This window comes from Neofelis nebulosa, chromosome 3 (assembly GCF_028018385.1).
Source record: "Neofelis nebulosa isolate mNeoNeb1 chromosome 3, mNeoNeb1.pri, whole genome shotgun sequence".
In the NCBI taxonomy this organism is placed as follows: domain Eukaryota; kingdom Metazoa; phylum Chordata; class Mammalia; order Carnivora; family Felidae; genus Neofelis; species Neofelis nebulosa.
In genome coordinates, this window is record NC_080784.1 from 172,881,689 (window position 1) to 172,903,094 (window position 21,406).

The 21,406-nt window shown below is 40.6% G+C and overlaps 1 protein-coding gene across 9 annotated transcripts in view; it reads left to right on the top strand.

Annotated features, from left to right (window-relative positions):
• The window catches only part of APBB2 (amyloid beta precursor protein binding family B member 2), a 383,779-nt gene that overhangs the window by 170,945 nt on the left and 191,428 nt on the right, over positions 1-21,406 (top strand). For 7 of the 9 annotated variants that reach the window (XM_058722766.1, XM_058722767.1, XM_058722758.1 and 4 more), the window contains one exon: positions 19,452-20,267. In XM_058722766.1, the coding sequence (XP_058578749.1) occupies positions 19,452-20,267 (816 nt within the window). Of the gene's footprint in view, positions 1-8,827; positions 8,897-19,451; positions 20,268-21,406 lie in introns of all 9 variants that reach the window. The other 2 variants (XM_058722763.1, XM_058722764.1) reach the window with 1 other exon arrangement.

Sequence of the window (21,406 nt, forward strand, 5' to 3'; positions counted from 1 at the left end):
TTTTATTTTTTTATTTTTATTTTTTTATGTTTATTTATTTTTGAGACAGAGAGAGACAGAGCATGAACGGGGGAGGGTCAGAGAGAGAGGGAGACACAGAATCTGAAACAGGCTCCAGGCTCTGAGCTGTCAGCACAGAGCCTGACGCGGGGCTCGAACTCACGGACCGCGAGATCATGACCTGAGCCGAAGTCGGATGCCCAACCGACTGAGCCACCCAGGCGCCCCTCCTCACTTTTAAATAATGCATAATACTCCACCGTAGAGATGTAATTCAGTTTCCTATTGATTTTTTTGTTTCTGATTTTGTTCCTAGTAGAAATAATGCTTCTAGTATGACCTTATGACACATCCCTAAAATTTGCCATCACAGGGTACTCTGACATGCTGAGTGTACATGGTTGTGTGTTGTGTATGAACAACGGGAGAGACCAAAGATGAAGCCTGTATTGATCAAGACATTCCTGTGTAACCCAGGGAGGGCAGGGAAGAACTTGGTTCCCCACAGTGGGATCCTCACACAGCAGCATACCTGCCCTGGATTGATTGAGGTTTAATCCCAATGGCTCTCCTGTTATCTCATTTTGACTGTTGCGGGTATAATTCATGTATCATTTATCTATTACCACAGTAATGTTGCATGATGAACCACCGCAAAATTCAGTAGCTTCAGCAATAGCCGTTGGTATCTACAGGATGGCCGAGGGATGTTCACGGTATCTGCTGGGCTCTCTCATGGTCCTGCAGTTAGCTGCAGGCCCAGCATGCAGCCCTTGGCAACACTCTTCCACGTGTTTGATGGGCAGCTGGCTTAGGCTGGTCTAAGATGGCCTCGGCCAAGAGGATTCATCTATCTTACCTAAGACTCCAGCATCCTTCCGAGAGGCCAATGTGGATGTGTTCTCATGGCAGTAGCACAGATCTTAATCGTTTTTCAAGAGGCTGGAAGTGGGCCATGCTTTTCAAGCTTCTGTATCATTCTATTTGCCAACCTCCTAATGACCAGAGCAAGCCACACAGCTAGGCCATAGTCAGTGGGAAGGGGCTACAAAGTTAGGGGCCAGAGGGCAAGGATACAGAGAGGTGTTAATTGAGGCCATTGATGCAGTCCACCCTCCAAAGCCATCCAGCAGCATATTTTAAATTGGTACTTCTTAGAAGCATTAAATATTGCTGTTATTTCTTTTTTTTTTTTAATTTTTTTTTTCAACGTTTTTTTTTAATTTATTTTTGGACAGAGAGAGACACAGCATGAACGGGGGAGGGGCAGAGAGAGAGGGAGACACAGAATCGGAAACAGGCTCCAGGCTCCCAGCCATCAGCCCAGAGCCTGACGCGGGGCTCGAACTCACGGACCGCGAGATCGTGACCTGGCTGAAGTCGGACGCTTAACCGACTGCGCCACCCAGGCGCCCCATATTGCTGTTATTTCTAAACTGCAGGTGTCATGCCTTTGAAGTGTGAAAAATGGGGGTCAAATATATTTGCGGAGGAATCATAAAGCTTTTGCTTCATTTAAAAAAAATTTGTTAAGAGTTATAAAGGTAATTCTTGTGAAAAATGGGGGTCAAATATATTTGCGGAGGAATCATAAAGCTTTTGCTTCATTTAAAAAAATATTGTTAAGAGTTATAAAGGTAATTCATAAATGGAAAAGTCTACCTTTATTCTGTTTTAAAAGTATTTCTTTTCCAATTTTGGTATTTTCCCCCCTGGGATACATTCCAGGAAACAGAGTTTTCTTTGCGCATATTTTTTGATAGTGTTCTTGGAATTGGTTTTAAAATCTGGCACTGAGAACACCGAATCAAGTAAGATAAAGAGCTAGAATCACAAATCAGTGTCCTTACGGGTTTTTGTGTAAGATATGGACATTAGAGATAGGATTAGTCCCTGCATCTTTATTGCTGAGAACTTTTTTTCTATTTTAAGTTATGTAAGTGGAGAATTTAGGCTTTTCCAGAACAGTGATTCTTAACAGTAGATAATATAGCTCCCAGGTATGTGGATGGCAAGAAATTGTTACTAGTAATCATATCTCAAAACTTTTTTTAAAAAATCAAGTTATTTTCATTGAGTGAAATATGGTATGCCACACCTCTACTTCTCTGTGGAAATATAAAATACTAAAAATACAATTTTGCATATGCCTATACTTACTAAATACTCTTCATTATGTATGCATCACAAAACTTTACACACTTTAGTTGTTTAATGGAAACTGTGTGTATTGTATGTAGTAGGCAATTTAAAGGATTTTTCAGAGTTCGACTGTGGAGTCATCTGGTGCAGCTGTTCCAAATTATAGATCTGAAAATAGAGATTAAAGTTCTTTAGGGAAAAACATTTGAAACCTTAAAGGATAATTGAATCAGTATGAATTTAGAGATAGGTCCCATCCTAGAGTGCAATGTCTACTTTAAAAGTATTTATCAACGAATCCAACCTTGTATATTTTCAGGAGGGTTAAGTGACAGTTTTTTGACAGCCCTTCCTATGCTTGGCAGGTTACAGTAATGACTTCAGTAATGGCAGAAAGAAAGTTCCCATTATAATTGTAGTTCTTCGCTCCATTCTTGGACTCTGTTTATTATTTATGAACATTTTCACAGAGGGCAGGACAGGGCAGGGAGGGAAGAAAGAAGATGTGGGCCACCAAAGTTTGCCGAACACTTACAATGGGTGTGCAGAGATCCCTAGGACACCTCCCTTTCTTTCAGAAAGCTTACAGCCTTGTTGAGAAAAGAGGTCATATGTGTAAGAAAAAATAATATCTGCCAGGCACTAAGCAAAGCAGGCAGGCAACCTGGTGTATCTCATTTGATCCTCGTAGTAACTGTCAGATGGATGGTAACCACAATTTGCAGTTGAATAAGATGTGCTTCAGACCTGAAGTACTGGTTCAAGATCATATAGGACCTCAGTGTCAGAGTTAGGAAGTGGAGAGATAACTCTGGGCTGATGTTATAATTTTCACAGCTGGGGAGGCTGGAAGTGTCTACAGCGCAGCGCCCCTTAGGGACTGTGGAAGGAGGCCCCCTACTTGCATTTCTGGGTGGAGACCAGGGCACCCTGTGTAACAAAGAGTATTTCACTCTGCAAAGCGTATGAACACTGTACCAAATACTCAGGTAGGCAAACAGCGTGTTTATAATTGCAAGAGCCTAGAAGTTCTAAAGTATTTTTTATGGCTTTAATATACACTATATATTCTAGAAGTGGAAAGTCCTTCTAATTGTTAGATGACTTGTATTTAACATTTTTTGGAATTTTCTTAGAGTTGTTCAGTGTTTTGAAATTGCTGTTATTGACAGCAGTGCAGATCATGATTTCTGGGTTGACAACACAGCACATGCCTGGCTCAGTTTGTATTTATAGTTGTTGCACTCACAGCAATCTACCCATAGATCATGATTGCTAGTGTAGTTGGGCCTGAGATTTGCTTATTGAATTGTATCTCTCCTTTTATTTCTCCTTTTCTGGAATTCATGTGTATATATAGTCTACTTATCTATGAATTCCACTTCAAGATAGTAAAGGGACCTTACAAAATAACTTGTTATAGCAAGGGATTGTTTCTGATCAGATTACAGTGGGTTAGAGTTTTCAGGAAAGTAACTGTTTGAAGGCAATGCAGGATTTAAGTAAATGAGAGGTTCTAGAATCAATTGGGCATTAGATTGTCAAGGGTTAAAAGAACTTTATTCTAGAGGTTGGGTTGGGATTCTCCCCCTCTGTCTCTGCCCTCCACCAAATAAATAAGCGTTAAAAAAAAAACAATCAGGTAGTTCAAAGAAAATTTTATCAAGGATGCAGTACTTAAGCTGTATCTAAATGGATGAACACAAGGAAGTTTTCATTTTTTTCTTGGAAAAAGAAATATTACCCATAACTTTAGCTTACTTGGGAATAGTTTCTCAACCTTATAGTTAAAAAGATCAGGCAGTGAGAGCAGGAAAAGATCCCAGTTTTATTCAGGGTTGCTGAAAGCTGGCTGGGACTCCCCCATTGCAGATGGTAGCTGTGTTGGGCAGTGCCCTCTCTGCCCACAGTTTTCTCATCCCTCAGACAAGGATGGTGACTTGCTCTTGCTGCTTCTGGAGTCTGCATTACCCCTTATGGTTTTCCTACCCTGCCGACCTTTTTTGAATAGTAACTAAATTAAACCCACCTCAGATTATTCAATTTGATTGTATCATCTCTTCCCTACTTGAAACCTGATAGGTACCATGTGTAATTAAGAAAAGATAAAATATACAATAAAAATAAGGGGGAAAAGTTTTTATTCTAAATTACAAACACAGTATCACAAATAAAAAGAATAATCAGTAACACAAGTGGAACACACTAAGGGCATGATTAGCGTGAGAGATGGCATTCTTGGTCAGGGGCGTATTATATTGACAAAAATGAAGACATTGAGGTTTGGCTTGTTATGATAGGAAAAGGTGAGGTATATATAAAAATTTGAATTTATTTATTTATATCCCATGGGAAAAAAGCATATAATCTCATACTGAACCAAATACAAGTGGGTATTTAACTTATATACTTATTCATTTGTTTAATAGTGCTTCCATGATTTCTGCTTTGGGACGTTCTTCTGTGGTCCTTTTGGACATTTTTTGGGCTTTCGTGGCATTATCACAAAGCATATGAGTGTTATGGATTTTCATTAATGGGACACGTGAAAACGCTGCTGAAAGGGAAACTCTGGTTACTAGATTGTTTCACTTACATAATTTTATGCTTTAAGACCTCAGCTGTATTGGGGCGCCTGGATGGCTCAGTTGGTTGGGCATCTGACTCTTGATCTTGGCTCAGGTTGTGATCTCACGGTTCACGAGTTCAAGCCCCACATTGGGCCCTGCACTGGCAGTGCAGAAGGAACCTGCTTGGGATTCTGTCTCTCCCTGTCTCTGCCCCTCCCCCTCTTGTGCTCACTCTCTCTCTCTCTCAAATAAATAAACTTAAATAAAAAAATAAAATCACAGCTGTATTCTTAACGTGGAGCTTGTAGTGGCCTACGCAGGTCTCTGGTGTCTTTGAACTCAGTATGTGATTTCGTGGAAACAGAGACACTTGTTCTGAATGCTAGCAGACCTTCCCTCGCTTTACAGCTGAGGTGACATTTCTGCCTGTCTTTGCTTTTATGGAAAAGGTAAATAATACTTTGACTAGGGCATTGTCTCAAACTCTGTCTGCATTCCCTAGATCAGTGCTTCTCCAACAGAAAAGTAATGTGAGCCATATATGTAATTCGGAATTCTCTAGTAACCACAATTCAAAAAAAAAAAGGCAAAGGGCGCCTGGGTGGCTCAGTCGGTTAAGCATCCAAGTTCTGCTCAGGTCATGATCTCGCAGTTTGTGGTTCTGAGCCCTTCGTCGGGCTCTGTGCTGACAGCTCAGAGCCTGAAGCCTGGTTCGGATTCTGTATCTCCCTTGCGCTCTCTTTCTCTCTCTCTCTCTCTCTCTCTCTCTCTCTCTCTCTCTCTCAAAAATAAACATACGTTTAAAAAATTTTAATAAGTAATGAATAAGGGCAAAATTAATTTTAACAATATGTTTTATTTAATTCAGTCTATCCAAAATATCATTTCAACATGTAATCAATATTTTAAAATTACTAGTGAGATATTTTACTTTTTTTCATGCCAAGTCTTCAAAATCAGTGTGTTTTACGCTTCTAGTACTCAACCGGGATGCAGAATTTCAGTAGAAATACTCGATCTGTATTAGATTTCATAAACTATATTGTTGAAAAAGTAGATTCACCTACCCAAGAAGTTTCCTTGAAGAATCAAGTGTCACTTTCTAAGTTTAGATTTAAATTAATTATAATTAAATAAAATCAGGCATCCCTTAGATGCACTAGTCACCTTTCCAGTGTTACTAACTTCTGTTGCTTCTAGTGGCTACCATGTTGGACAGCACAGCTACAGATTATTCTTGAAACCATACTTGGGGTGCGTGGGTGGCTCAGTCAGTTAAGCAGCAGACTTCGCCTCAAGTCATGATCTCACAGTCTGTGAGTTCGAGCCCCACTTCAGGCTCTTGTGCTGGCAGCACGGAGCCTGGAGCCTGCTTTGAATTCTATGTCTCCCTCTCTCTCTCTCTGCCTCTCCCCCAGTCACACTCTTTCTCTCAAAAATAAATAAAAAATTAAAAAAAATTAAAAGAAAACATACTTGAGTGCTTTTATATTTTTCAGGTTATTCTTTATGCAGAATTAGCCCATTCCACAAAGTCACTGGAAACCGTTGCTCGTTTAGGTTTCTTCATCAAGGATATAAATGCCCAGGGAAACTCTGCATGTTTGTGTATTCCTGGGGCCAGGGAATGCCTTGCATGTGGTAGGTGTATAATGTTTACTCAGCTAAATCCTGTTTAGTCCTCAAAGTGCAACTTAAATTATACTTTCTCGGGTAACTGTATCCTGATTCTCCAGTCTAATATTCTTTTTCTTATACACTGATGTGAATAATTTTGTGATTAATGTCCATCTTCCTGACTGGTCTGTCTATAAGTTCCATGAGAGTGGGAAATGGTGTTTTCGTCACTGAAGTATCCCCCGCTCCTAGCATAACCCATGCACATATGGAATAAATGTTGGTCAGATAATAATAGCAGAGGACCATTTAAAATATGAAGTGATTATCTGAATGTCAGTTCATACCTTTATAGAAGTTGGAGTTTGTTTCAAGTTGGGAAGAAGGAATATTTTTTTTTTTATTTTAAAGATTAGATGCACTGAAAAGTATGCAGATTCTTAGCGTTTGTTCAAGCCTTTTTACTCCTCTAAGTATGCCTCTTCTTAGCTTTCTCTCTGTTTATTGATATTCATTTTCTTAAAATAGCTGTCACTTCACATCTGTCTCTACTTATAACTTAAGGTGCACTGAAGAGAAAAACTTAAAAAAAAAAAAGAAGATTGTAAAATACTTTTCAGGAGCTGAGAAAGGCATAGGACAAAAGCAAAGGTACATAAAGGCAGCATGTTTTGCTGTTTCAGGACAATTTAAAATAAACCCACCCTTTTAATTATACCAGAGTAATGAGCCTTACACACAGTATGTGGAAATATAATTAAAAATGTATTGTGGGTCAGTAGACCAAGTTGTCAGGTCATTATCTGAATCATAAAGTTGGGGGTAATGCCCATTAAAGGTTACTAGTTTGGAAAGGTTAGAGTAGACTTTAGTCTTCACAATATAAAGTTGTACAATTTGAATAATGCTTTAGAAAACCGCCAGCATTTGACTTTTTCACGAAACATCTCACAGAACTATAATGAGCATATAGAATTTTGCACGTGAGGGTAGAGCTTGGTGAGCTTCCATTATCCAGATCAAGAAACAGCGCTTAGTATCATAACGTCCCAGAGGCTGCCCTCCTGCTTCTCCCTTTTTCCTGCCCTCCAGGGTAAACCACTGTCCTGACATAGATAAGTTTTTTCCTGTTTTTGTACTTTATATAAATGGAATCTTACAGTATCTTCATTTGAATTAATATAATAGATTATCATTCCAAGTGATATTCCTGATAGCAGCTCATTGAAAACAAGGTCTGTTTTCAGTTTTCCTTATTATGTATCTAATTTGGTAAACTGGCAGTTTACCACTGTATCTAGTTCTTTTTCTATTCCTTTAAGAAATTTTCTGTGTAGATGCTTGGTGTGTGTGTGTGTGTGTGTGTGTGTATGAGGTGTGTATGTATGTATGTATTTACTTGCATATATATATGTATAGGCTTTTCAGATTTTTACTCAAATGCGATTTTGCCCTGCTGTGCATGTTATTCATCTCATAGTGATATGTCTTGAGACCCTTTCATATCCGTTCATGTAGATCCACTTTGTTTTTCCTAATAGCGGCACGGTACTCTTTTGTACGGATGTATCATAATTTAATGAACCAGATGTCCACTGAAGAACAGTTAGTTACTGATCTTTTGCTTTTAGAACAAGAGTCCATGTAAGTTTATCTGTAAAATAAATTCTCAAAAATGCAGTTGCTGTACAGTGGGGTCCATGCATTTTAAATTTGCTCAGATATTTCTAAATGGCCCTTCAAAAAGTTTTGCCGGATTTTAATCCCATTGGCAAGTTTTGAAAATTCCTTTTTCCAGTGTTGTTGTTTTAGGTTATGTGTTATAAAGCTTCTTAATCTTTGCAGGCCAGTAGAGGAAAACCAATGAGTCCTTGTTATTTAAATGTGCATTTTCTTTACTTTTGAGTGAGGTTAGTTATTTATGTGTTTATTGGATATTTGTGTTTCTCTGGGGACTTGTCCTGTTCTTTGCTTATTTTCCTATAGGCTTGTTTATGTTTTTCTTAATAATTTCAAGGTAATCTTTCTGTATAAATGAAATTAGCCCTTTTAGTCATAGTATTATTTTTTTTTCAGTTTTTTTTTTTTGTCTCTGTTGTATTTATAGTCATTTTTTATTCCCAAACAGAATGTTTAGATTCTTATGTGGTGAAATGTACTAGTTTTTTCCCTACTGCCTTCTGAATTGTGTGTTTTTAGTGAGAAAAAGCATTGGAAAGTTGAGACACGTAGGTAGGTAGATAGATAGATAGATGATAACTCTAGCCTGGCATGGAAAAAAAAATCTCAAGAAATGTTCATGGAAAATGTGGTTGAGCAGAAATTCAAATTACAGTCAAATGTGTTGTGTGATCAACTATAAATAAACACAAATTTTGATATTATCTGCCAAAAATTAACATTTTTGACAGCTTTTGGAAGAATTTTCAATGCTATGCTTTTTTTCTTTTATGCTTTGTTATTTGGGTTTTAATTTCTCAAATGATCCCTCTTTTCAGATTTCAAATTATAACTTATTTCCTGCTCCACTGCTGGCGTCCAGTGATCCATGTCAGAAGTACTTCCAGGTCAGACACACTTCCATGTTTTTCAATGCAGAGAAGCAGTTGAATATTAAAATTTTAACAAATATCTATGATAGACTGTTGTTTTGATGTTAAACATGGTTTGCTAAAATGACGTTTGCTTTTTATTGTTCACTCATGTAGTGGAAAAGTGGATCGTTAAAATAAGATAGAAGAATCAATTGGACCTACCTGTATTCGTGTAATAATTGCATGACTCTAGTAATAGCATAATGTAAAAATATTTTAGTTGATTATAACAGGAAACTAAAACTATGTCAAATTTTGCCATCTAGCATTGTACTCGATAGCCTGTGAACAGTTACGTATGAACAATGAAGTGTCGGTGGTGAGTCTCCATAAACAGCATCTTGGCCATTGTTGGGTTTGTCTAGAATAGAGCTCCCCGATTCAGTATTCTCCTTGATCTATGCTAGTTAAATTCAGGCCTTAAGAAAACCACCATAATTTTATTGTATATCCGTTTCTTTGTGTCATGATGGATGCTAGTCCACACACAGTGTGGTGTGGGATTTAATTCTTAGCCTCACAGTAGTGTAATAAGGAAGAAGCAATTCCGATAACATTTTGTCTTTTTTTTTTTTTTTTTTTTAGTGTTTGTTTATTTTTGAGAGAGAGAGAGAGCACAAGCAGGGGAGGGCAGAGAGAGGGAGACACAAAATCTGAAGCAGGCTCCAGGTTCTGAGCTGTCAGCACAGAGCCCAATGCAGGGCTCAAACCCACAAACTGTGAGATCATGACCTGAGCCGAAGTCGGACGCTTAACCGACTGAGCCACCCAGATGCCTCTCGATAACAGTTTGAATTAAACATAGGATAGGATTGCAAGTGAAAGATGAATCTGACAGAATCATTATTTGTTAGGATACAAACCACTCTGTAAATTCTGAGTTTTTAAGTAAGTAGATTTAAATTATGGACAAATAGCTATTAAAGTCCCTCAGTTCTGTAGTTAAACTCCTTATGTACATCCGAGCTGTTTTCTCTCTTACATAACACTGCATGTTCTGTTTCAACAGAGAACTAAAATAAAACATAATAGAATAAACACTAAGCTCAGTAGAGGTGTATGAGTGACAGGTAGTATCCTTTTTATACAAAACAGTCAAAAACCTAAATTCACACAGGAAAATTAGGAACTCAGAGCTAATTTTTAGAGGCCATCTAATCACACTGTGATAATTTAGGGGCAGGGAGTAGATTTTCTTGTAAATACATGTTTGAATAGGCATATTAATTTTGGAAAATCATGGCAAATACATGTGTCCTTTTAAAAAAAATACAGTTTAAATTGTTGAGAATGATCCTTCTAGGGCTTCTTCAATATTTAAAATCTTTTAATGCATTGCAACATAGGCTCAGTATGGACACTGAAAGAACAAAGCTAGCAAGTATATAAAATGATGTGTTTTCTTCTAAATGGAAGTAAACTAATCAGATAACTTCTAGGAATTTCTAATTGTCACTTATATTTTATTATGCTAGTGTATTCATTCTTCCTAATGGTACTCAAATTGCTTTTATTCATCGGTAGTTATATAAGAGATAATGACCCTGTTACCCAGCACAGTTTTTTAATGGCAGCTACTACTATCATGCAATGGTATAGGATGCAACACATTTTACAAGGAAAGCGGTATTCTTATTTCAGTGGAGTATAGATTCCAGTCATTTTTTTACTTGAAAATTCAGATGGCAGCTAATTTGGGAAGATCTGGACCAATAACTGGGACAAGGTAGCCTTCCATCCCATTTCCTGACTCCCGGGAGCTATGACTAGAGGGAATCTTTTTTTTTTTTTTTTTTTTTAATGTTTATTTATTTTGAGAGAGAGCGCGCACAAATAGGGGGAGGGGTACAGAGAGAGAGAAAGGGAGAGAGAATCCCGAGCAGGTTTCACACTGCCAGCGCAGAGCCCAACACAGGCTCGATTCCACAGACCGTTGAGATCGTGACCTGAGCCAAAGTCAGATGCTTAACTGACTGAGCCACCCAGGTGCCCCAACAAGGAACCTTTTAAAAAATAAACATACCCCAGAACATATGCCATTATCTGCCTGGAAGAATCCCTGTTGAACCTTCAGGATTCAACTCAGGAGTCCCTTCCCAGGAGGTCTCAGCTGGCGGCGTAGTCAAGGAGTCTGCCATTGTATCATGCTCCCTGTTGGAATTCACTTGAGGCCCAGCTTTTCAGTTCCTGCGTCATTACTTTATCACTCACCTGCTTTTTCCCACCTAAACCAGTATTCCTAAGCGTGATCATTGACCACATTCATCGGAGTTGGTCATAAAAGTCTAGAGCTATATTTACAAAATACATTAATCTTTCAAAGACGTTGAGGCTTTTCTAAACAATGAAAATGGCTTAGAAATTGAGAAGGAAAAATATCCTTGGGATAAGCATATACTGCTCAGTGTGGCTGCTTTGAAGGTCATAATTCTTATTTGAATACACACATTCTGATTTGTGTTTCCAAAATGACTAATCTTCACATTTGCCAGCAGTGATATTGGAATGCCAGGTTTTCCCTCATCTGTAGTGCCTTTCTCACCTTGATCCACTGCCGGACTCCTACCTACTGTTTAAGACCCAGCTCAGCTGTGATTGTTTTGGGGAGTACCTTCCTTTAACCTCTTTCCTGTGCAAATGTCTTTTTCTCATAAGTCTCTCTGCCTACTTTAGCCATTGTGAGTCTGTTTAATAACTTTATCTTCTCACTGCCTATTCTGACTTTTTAAAAAAAATTTTTTGTAATGTTTATTTTTGAGAGAGAGAGAGAGAGAGAGAGAGAGCACAAGTTGGGGAGGGGCAGAGACAGAGGGAGACACAGAATCCGAAGCAGGCACCAGGCTCTGAGCTGTCAGCACAGAGCCCGACGTGGGTCTCAAACCCACGAGCCATGAGATCATGACCTGAGCTGAAGTCAGTTGCTCAACCGACTGAGCTACCCAGGCACCCCTGACTGAGTTTCTTGAAGAAAAGTATCTGGTACATCTCTCTTGAGTCTCCTCAGTTCCACTGGGGATTTTTAACAAAGTGAGTCCTCAGGCAATTAAGTTGAGTGGGCATGGGAAACTTTTAGGTGGGTAAGACCTGGCTGTTGAAATCTTCCTTTTATCCTAGGAGCCCAGGGAAGCTGCCCTGTGAATCAGCTGTGGGAAGCTGCTCCTTTGGCTTTAGAAACTTCCAAGGTTCTAATCCTGTGATCTCCATGACCCAAGCTGCCTCCTCATAACCTTTACCTCTTTTGTTCATAGAGAGGTTCTTATCATTTTTGTCACATTGAGAGTTTACTTTCATGAGTAATTTCAGGAAACCAGCTTTATTTTGCCTCTCCTTCCTAAAAGAAAAAAAAATCTGAGTTATTTCATTTCCTTACTACTTAGAAGTCTAGTTCAAAAGGCAACATTCCTCAGGGTAGAAGTATTGCTGTTAACTCCTCAGTGGAAATAAAATTGTGTAGCAGAAAGATGAAGAAGCTGTGAAGTTTCACTGAAGAGCGGGGCCAACATTGGGTTTCCTGGGGTCCATTTGTCAATTTCCAATTTTATAAGCGTGTCATGGGAGCAGAGGGAGAGCGGCAGGTTACGGAGAGGAGTTTCCTGTCATTACTGACAAAATTTTTCTTTGACAGATGCTTAGAGGTCTCAGAAAAGAGAAAGCGGAGCGGGTAGGCTTAAGTACAGATTCCAGCATGAGTTTGAATTAGGACGTCATCCAAGTTGCGGGGTTACATCTCCGTGCTGGGATCTTTGTGACTCTGGGGTTCAGGAAAGCTTTGTTGATCGTGGAATTTGAGTAACGCTGGCTTACCTAAAATTTTTTAGGTCTCATAAAAAATACTCTGTTAATTAACTAAGGTGTTTTTTTTTTTTTGAATTCCTAAAAGGAGAAGGCCAGTTTAAAGTGGTTTAAGCACACACACTCCAATCGATTGATTTTAATTCCCGAGAAGTCTAGAGGCGTCATGTTTCAAGTATGTCTCGTTTTAGGGATTCCAACACTGTCGTTAGAGCTTCCTCCTTTCTCTCCATCTTACAGATCTGCTTGCTCATTTGTTAAGTTCATGCTAACTCAGTTTGCCTCTTCATGGTGACCCCTTGAAGTTCTAGACTTATATCTTCCAGTTCAAGAAAAAGAGCACCCCTCCTCTGATCATTCCGGCAACAGTCTTAGGATTAGCTTTGTGTGGGTTGCATGCTTTTCCTTGAGCCAGTCACCATAGCCATGGGGATTTGCTACTCTGACTGGCTGGGCCTGGGCCGTGCCCTCCACGAAGTATGGGGCAGCGTTATCTCTGCCTGAAACACGTGGGCTGAACCCGTAGGACCTAAGCTGCATGAAAGTAGGTGTTTTTATTTTGTCAGGTTTGCTCGCTGCTGTAACCTTAGCAGTTAGAACCGTATCTACTGCATGGTCATGCACACCAGAAGTTCTGTTTAATGAAGGAATTAGCATGTAGAAAGGTTGATTCCCCAAGAAAAATTGTGGGGCTGGTACCAGATAAGGAGACATCCATGCCAGGCTGTAACAGATGTTTCTCCATGTGGATGCAGAGCGATGGCAGTAATAATATTAGCTCTTGTCACACTCTGAACTCAGCTTACACCTAGCTCTGGAATAGGAAGTGATCCTCCTGAATTGACGTGGAGCTTCATAACAGCATGATGAATAGATATAGAAGTGATGGCAAAGTCTTGGGGCCCCGTCCAACCACCAGAAATCCAGGAGAAGCAGAACCACTTGTGTACTGAAGAGTCTCAGGGTTACTGGCATTTGCTTATCCAGTCCTCATTCATTTTGCTTATGTCGTGCACTGTGATGTTCATGGCCTTGAGAAGAGCAACTTGCACATAGCAGATGCTCAATGGATATTTAGTTAACGAATGGGTGAATGGGTTAATGAATCAGACATTTATTGAGTACTCTTACATGCCAGGTTTTGCGAAAGGTACTGGAGGTTCGGAAAATTTTTAAATGAAGGGGAGATGCAAAGCAAAACGACAGTGAGGTGCCACTTCATACCTACTTGGATGGCCATCTTAAGAAAGACACAGAAATGAGTGTTGGGGAGGTTGTGGAGAAATTGGAACCTTCATACACTGCTGATGGGAATGTAAACTGGTGCAGCTGCTTTGGACAGCAGTCTACAAGTCCTCAAAGGTCAAGTGTATTTCATTATATAACCAGCAATATAATATAAATATAATTGGCCGTTCTGCTCCTGAATGTACACCCAGAAGAATTAAAAACATGTTCACACAAAAGCTTGTACATGAATGTTTGTAACAGCATTATTTGTAATAGCTAAAATGTAGAAACAAGCCAAATGTTCATTAACTGGTAAATAGATAAACGAAATGTGGTCTGTTGATACAATGGATTATGATTTGGCCATAAAAAGGAATAAAGCAGTGATACATACTACAACATAGATGAACCCCGACACACTAAGTGAGGAAAGCCAGTCACAAAAGACCACGTGTCGTATGATTCTGTTTATGTGAACTGTCTAGAAAAGGCAAGGCTATAAGGACAGAAAGTAGATGAGTGGTTGCCAGGGGCTGGGCCGGGGCGGGGGTTGGGGGCGGGGGGAGAAATAGAGGGTGACTGCTGAGTGGAGGGTTTCTTTTTGGGCTGGTAACAGAATTCTGCCATTAGATTGTAGTGATGTATGTACAACTCTGTGAATATGCGAAACACCCCTGAATTGTACATTAAAAGTGAGCTTTGTGACATGTAAATTATATCTCAATAAACCTATCCTAAAAAATGAACAAAAGAGTCACCACCCTCAGGGAACTTACAGTTTAGAAGGAGAGATAGACATCTCAGTTGACATTTACAGTATAGAATAGAAGTACTGATACGAACAGCCTGTTACATCGCTAGCACAGAGGGACGGCAGCCATCATTGTGTATAGGGATCAGAGAAAGGCTAAAGGAGCCGTGTTTTGAAGGATTTATAAAGGAGCTTTCAGGCGGGGGTCTAGGGTGGGGCTAGGAGAGAGGAGGACAAAGAACATTCCAGGGCAGAGGAAACAGACTCTGTGCAGAGGGGGAACTTGAGAAGGGGTTGGCATTGTCAGGAAGGTAGATTGTGGCTGTGGTGTAGAAAACATGGGGAGGTGCAGTGGCAAGAGATGGGACTGGAAGGGCAGATTTGAGACTAGCATAGGAGAATTTGAGGTGGCTTGTGTAGAGTGAGCTGAATTTGAACAGTAGGGAGCCAGTAGATGTTTTTAAGCAGGAGGGCTATGTGATCAGTTTGTTCTTAGAATGGTACAGGGCAAAATGTGTCAGAGTAGACTGCAGAGCCGTTATGCTTAGAGATTTAGAAGGAACTGATAAGTGATGATGAGGGCCTGAAAGCAGGTGTGGAGGAGGTGGGAAGGGGAAACCCGATTTCCTGGAGAAACACTTCCAGGAAAATTGGCAGAATTCAGTAGGTAAGAAACTCATGGAGGGCTGTTTCAGTGTTTCCAGTCTGGAAAATGTAGAGTAGCAATGTCTTGAATTCTCACTTAGGGCCTAGCCCATGTGTTGGTGGATTTAACTCCGTCCACACACCACCCCTCCCCCCCAAATTAAAGGGAATATTAGACAAATTAGTTTTTGATCTCGAATCTATAGTAAAATCAGGCAAAGGTAAATGGAAGTGCCTTGAATGGCACTGACTTTTGAGTCTCAATATAGAATTAGTATTGGGGAAAGCAGGCTAAAATGTCCTACATGTAGACCAGATGGAGCAAAAGGTAGGTGCGAGAGAGTGGTCCTAGGATAGAAGAGGAACATAGTCATCTTTTCACGTTTATATCCACAGAGCGCTAGTTTTTCTCCATAATTTTTAACATTTATATTACTATCGTGTTGCTGTTTCCCATCATACGTGATTCTCTTCTGTTCATTGTTACTACTGATGCAGGTGGTAAATATGAGGAAGAGAGGAAACAGAGGAAGGCCCGGAAATAGGTACCGGGGGTCACAGTGGTGACCGGAGCGCTGTGCCGTGTGCACGAGAGCCTCAGCTGGGCCTGAATGCTGTTCAGGCCAAAGCACGTACAACTTTGAGCTAGTAGGGTGACAGCTGATGAGAAATCATGTCTGGCAGAGAAGTATACCAGTCTGTTCTGGGTCACAAAACAGACTTTTGACTCTAAATAGCCTTTTCTTCTTTAGAGAGTTACAGCAGAATTGAGCACGAATTTTCTTGAGCCAAGACTGAGGAGCAAAATAAGTTGGTCTGGATAGAATATTGAAATATTTTATTTTAAGATTCATTCATTCATTTATTCATTCATTTATTTTGAGAGCGAGATAGGGAGTGAGCAGGGGAGGGTCAGAGAGAGGGAGACAGAATCCCAAGCAGGCTCTGCACTGTCAGCACAGAGCCCGACACGGGGCTTGATCTCACCAACTGTGAGATCATGACCTGAGCTGAAATCAAGAGTTGGACACTTAAGTGACGGAGCTGCCCAGGTGCCCCTAAAAGATTTTATTTTAAATCGTGTTTAGCTGTTACATGGGATAAAAGCTTGAGTAAAGATAGGCTTCTAATGTAAACATTTCTTGAGATGTTAACAAAACACTTGGTTGTTTTTTTGTTTTGTTTTGTTTTGTTTTTTTCGGTTTTATTCGATGATTCCATAAACTTCTAATGAGTACCTACTGTGTACTACACTGCTGTTCTGGTTGCTGGAAGTCTAAAGCAGGGTGAATGATGCTATATAGAGACAAGTTGATGAGGGTTTGGGAGTGTAGGAGAAGGAGCCCTTGAATATGCCTGGAGGAGCAAGAAGATGCTTCACAAAGAGGTGATAGCTACCTTGAATCTTAAAGGTAAAGTAGAATTTTTCCAGACAGGAGGGAAGGATGCTGAGAATGTGTGCAAGGACAAGGAACGTGGCAGGCGTGATCAGAGTGTTCCAAGTGCCTCTGAAATCATTAACTTGGATATATGTCATCTTTTTCTTCCAGACCTCTCACTTCCTTGTTCCAGTGGTTCTAAGCCTTGGCCATACATTGGAGTCACCCAGAGAACATTTTATTACCCCCACTGTGCCCATTCCCAGACTGATTGAATCACGGCCTTTGAGGGTGTCTTTAGGGGTGGGCTTAGTCTTTTTTTAACAAAGTTTGTTTGTTTGTTTATTTATTGTGTGAGAGAGAGGTGAGAGTTGCACACACACGTGAGCACAAGACTGGGGGAGGGACAGGGAGAGAGGGAGAAAGAATCCCGAGCAGGCTCTACGCTGTCAGTGCAGAGCCCCATGCAGAGCTCGATCCCATGAACTGTGAGATCATGACCTGAGAAGAACTCCAGAGTCAGATGCTCAACCAGCTGAGCCACCCAAGCGCCCCTAGCCTTCTGTATGTTTTAAAAGCTCCCCAAGGGTTGCGTGCGGCTGGGGTTGAGAACGTTTCCTTGTTCCTGTGACTCCTGTTCCCTGACCTTTTGGAGATCTCTGATTACTCCACCTTTTCCTCCCAGCTCTCCACCCTCTTCCCAACTCTATTCCCTGCCCTCTGGGCCACAACCAGAGAGCATTCCTCATCTGCTCACTTCCCCACTCCTGCCACCTTGATCACATCCCCCTCTGTGACTGTTTCTTTGTTTTTCCCTCCCATTCTCTAGGTTGCCTTTTCATTTTGTTGATGGTTTCCTTTGTTGTGCAGAAGATTTGGGGGTTGATGTAGTCCCACTTGTTTATTTTTGTTTTTGTTGCTTCACTTTTGGTGTCAAATCCAAAAAACCATTGCCAAGACCCATGTCAAGGAGCTTACTGCCTGTTTTCTTCTAGGAGTTTTATGGTTTTAGGTTCAAGTCTTTAATCCAGTTTGAGTTAATGTTTGTGTATGGGATAAGGTCATGGTCCAGGTTCATTCTTTTGCATGTGGCCGTCCACTTTTCCCAACACCATTGTATTGAAGAGACTGTCCTTTCCCAATTGCTTATTCTTGGCTCCTTTGTCATAAGTTAATTGACCATAGATGCATGGGTTTATTTCTGGGCTCTCTGGTCTGTTCCATTGATCTGTGTGTCTGTTCTTATGCCATCAAACCTCAAATTTCTTTTAGAAAGTCACCAACTCTGTGTTTCTCCCACATGACTTTTCTGGACTCTGTTCCTCTCCTTATGTTCCCCTACCCTGCTTCCCCTCAGGGGAAGACTTTACTTTCACAGAGAAAATTGAGGCTGTCAGTTTTGCTTTTCCTTGGTTTTATGTCACTGCAATAGTATATCGGCCTGTCCCCATCCTTACTCCCTTTCCTTCCTTCTCATGTGAAGAAGTATCCCTTGTCTTGGCCAAGGCTGACTCTCACATCCGCTGTGGTCCTTCCTCTTGTCACCTGGATTCTGTCTTATTCGTCTGTTCCTCTTCTGTGTTTCCACTTTTCCCTTCTCGGCTGGCCTCTGTGTTTCTAGCTTATAAGCAATAAAACATCACTAAGAATCTAATCTTTAAAAAACAAAAACTCCTTTCTGTAACCCCATGAACCAGAGCTGTTGCTTTGGTTCATCTGCTGGTGTAAAGTCACTGAGGTCTCTGTGGAGGACAAAGGATCAGATAAGAAGGGAGTCATTCTTCATAGACTGAGAAATGTGAAACCTTAGGAATTCTTGATGATGAATTTTATTCCCTTCCAGTCTGAGAAACCTTTCTTTCTTCCTAGCAAGAGACACATGGAATAAATCACAGATGGTATGAACAATATTTGAGATAAATGCAACTGTCAGGTAGTTTCCTAGGAGTCCTGCAAGGGCACATGGTGACTGCAAACAGCTGAGTCTGTGTTTTAATTCAGTGGAATATATTCAGACTCCTTTGGGAGCTCTAACACATCAGTAGCCAAAGGCTCAATGCTACCTTATTAGTAATAGTTTTATGTGTGTGTACATTCTCCAGCAACTGGGCCATTTCTCCAAAATTTGTTTAGTACAAACACTAAGCCCAGGTCAAAAATATTCACAAAGATATTAGCAAACTACAACGGAGATTTGATTTTTCCAGGCATCCAGAACACAATTTCTAAACATGGTTGAGAAAAATTACCTTAGATGTATGGGTACATCATTGAACGGTAACCTTTCAGGTTAACTAAGAAAGCTAGAGCCCCAGAGGATTTTTCAGCAACTTTTTTTTGTTGTTGTTGCCCAAAGGAACTGCAGAATAGAAATGCGGTGTAAATGTTAGAAGGGCGTGATTTTTAAGGTTGCAAAAAATGAAGACCAATCACCGGCCGAAAATGCTTTTATGTGAATTCAAGAGGGAGATTCTAAGTAAAATTTGGACCCTCTGACCTCTCAGCTTTTCTATAAATTGGATTTCGTGTGTCTACATTAAGGCTTTTATTTGTTCCTATTTAATGTATGAGTGAACACTGAAAATAAAGAGGAAAATGAGTCAATTCTATAAGGAGGTATGCAATGGAAGGATTAATTCTTTCAATTTTTTATATAAAAATGTCTGCTCACTCTGTATGCTAAGCAGTTTAATCCTGCCAGGCAGCTAATGACTAGTTTTCTTTTTTCCAGCTGACTCAGGTGTAGACACTTTGGCAGTGTTTATGGCCAGCAGCGGAACCACAGACATCACGAATCGGAACAGTCCAGCCACACCACCAAATACCCTTAATCTCCGTTCCTCCCACAATGAACTGTTGAATGCTGAAATAAAACACACGGAAACCAAGAACAGCACACCCCCCAAATGCAGGAAAAAATATGCACTAACTAACATCCAGGTGGCAATGGGCCTCTCCGACCCAGCTGCACAGCCTCTGCTGGGAAACGGCTCTGCCAACATCAAGCTGGTGAAAAATGGCGAGAACCAGCTCCGGAAGGCTGCAGAACAAGGGCAGCAGGACCCCAACAAAAATGTCAGCCCCACTGCAGTCATCAACATAACTTCTGAGAAGTTAGAGGGCAAAGAGCCCCACCCACGCGATTCCTCAGGCTGTGAAATTTTACCCTCCCAACCCAGGAGAACCAAGAGCTTCCTAAATTACTATGCAGACCTGGAAACCTCAACCAGAGAATTAGAGCAGAACTTAGGCAACGAGCACGGGGGTGTGGAAGAGAAGCCCCAGCCAGGCCAGGACCAGGCCTCCACCGTCATCGGGAATGGTGAAGCACTCCCACAGAAACCAAACAAAGCCCAGTTCAGCCCCGAAGACGGTCAAGTGGCCACTGTGTCATCCAGCCCAGAGACCAAGAAAGATCATCCCAAAACGGGGGCCAAAACCGACTGCGCCCTGCACCGGATCCAGAACCTGGCACCGAGCGATGAGGAGTCCAGCTGGACGACACTGTCCCAGGACAGCGCCTCACCCAGTTCCCCGGATGAAACAGGTACTGCCGGGAAGGGTACAGGCTGTGGTGACACTTTCTTTTGGTGTTTTCAGTTGTTGATGGAATTAATCTCTAGTCAGACCGAGAAAAGTCATTTGCGGGCGGAAAAGAACATTAGCTTCTTGGGGTAAAATTAGGCAGTTGGTGTGCAAAATATTGCTAGATTTCTCAATGGTTTCATTTCACTTCTTACGTAAGTTGTTTGACCTGGTAAGCATTTTTGTAAAAGAAATGGGTCCTTGGTGTTAAGCATAGTAAAACATCATCTGTTTAGAAATCATACCACCTGTGCTTAGGTGAACTATTTCTATGTGCTGTCTAGAAATGCTGGGTTTTGTTAAGCAAAATAATAAAAGAAATGCAGTTGCAGGGGACAGCATATAACCTGATTATAAAAACCAACTATTTTAAAGTTCTTGGAACTTATTTAAGCTCGAACTAATGAAAAGTTAGAAGTTTAAAAAATTTAAAAGCCTATTCATTATAGACATTTCCCTTTGACCTTTACTGGGAAACATTTTATTAGCCTTGTTCATGTGATGTTTTAAAGTAAGAAGGTGTTGTTGTTTGTTGCTGTTGTTTTTGGACATTCAGAAGTTCAGGATTTGAGCTAGTCTAATTGAGACCAGTCTTCCTTGACTTTTGTCTGTATCTGTAACATCTTAGGGTTTGTCAGAGAGTCACAACTGGGACAGAAATGAACAGGGTTCTAAAAGCCAGCTACTTTCCATCATCTTCTCATAGCTTCCCCATTACACTGATTTTAAGATTAAAACATGTGGAGCATCTGGAGGCTCTCAGTTGATTAAGCATCTGACTTTGGCTTAGGCTGTGAACTCATGGTTCATGAGTTCAAGCCCCACATCAGGCTCTCTGCTGTCAGCACGGATCCTCTGTTCCCTCTCTCTCTCTGCCCCTGCCCTGCTCGCACACTCTCTCTCAAAAATAAATAAAACATTAAAAACAACAACAACACGTGGAGCACTTTGTTGGAGCTAAATTCAATATAAATAAGCACTCACAAAGGCTTATTTCTCTAACATAACCCTGCAGCCTGGCAACTATCCTAGTGGGTTCCAAGATTACCTTAACGTGCTGTAAATATAACAGATAGTGCCACCACAGAAGGAAATAACATT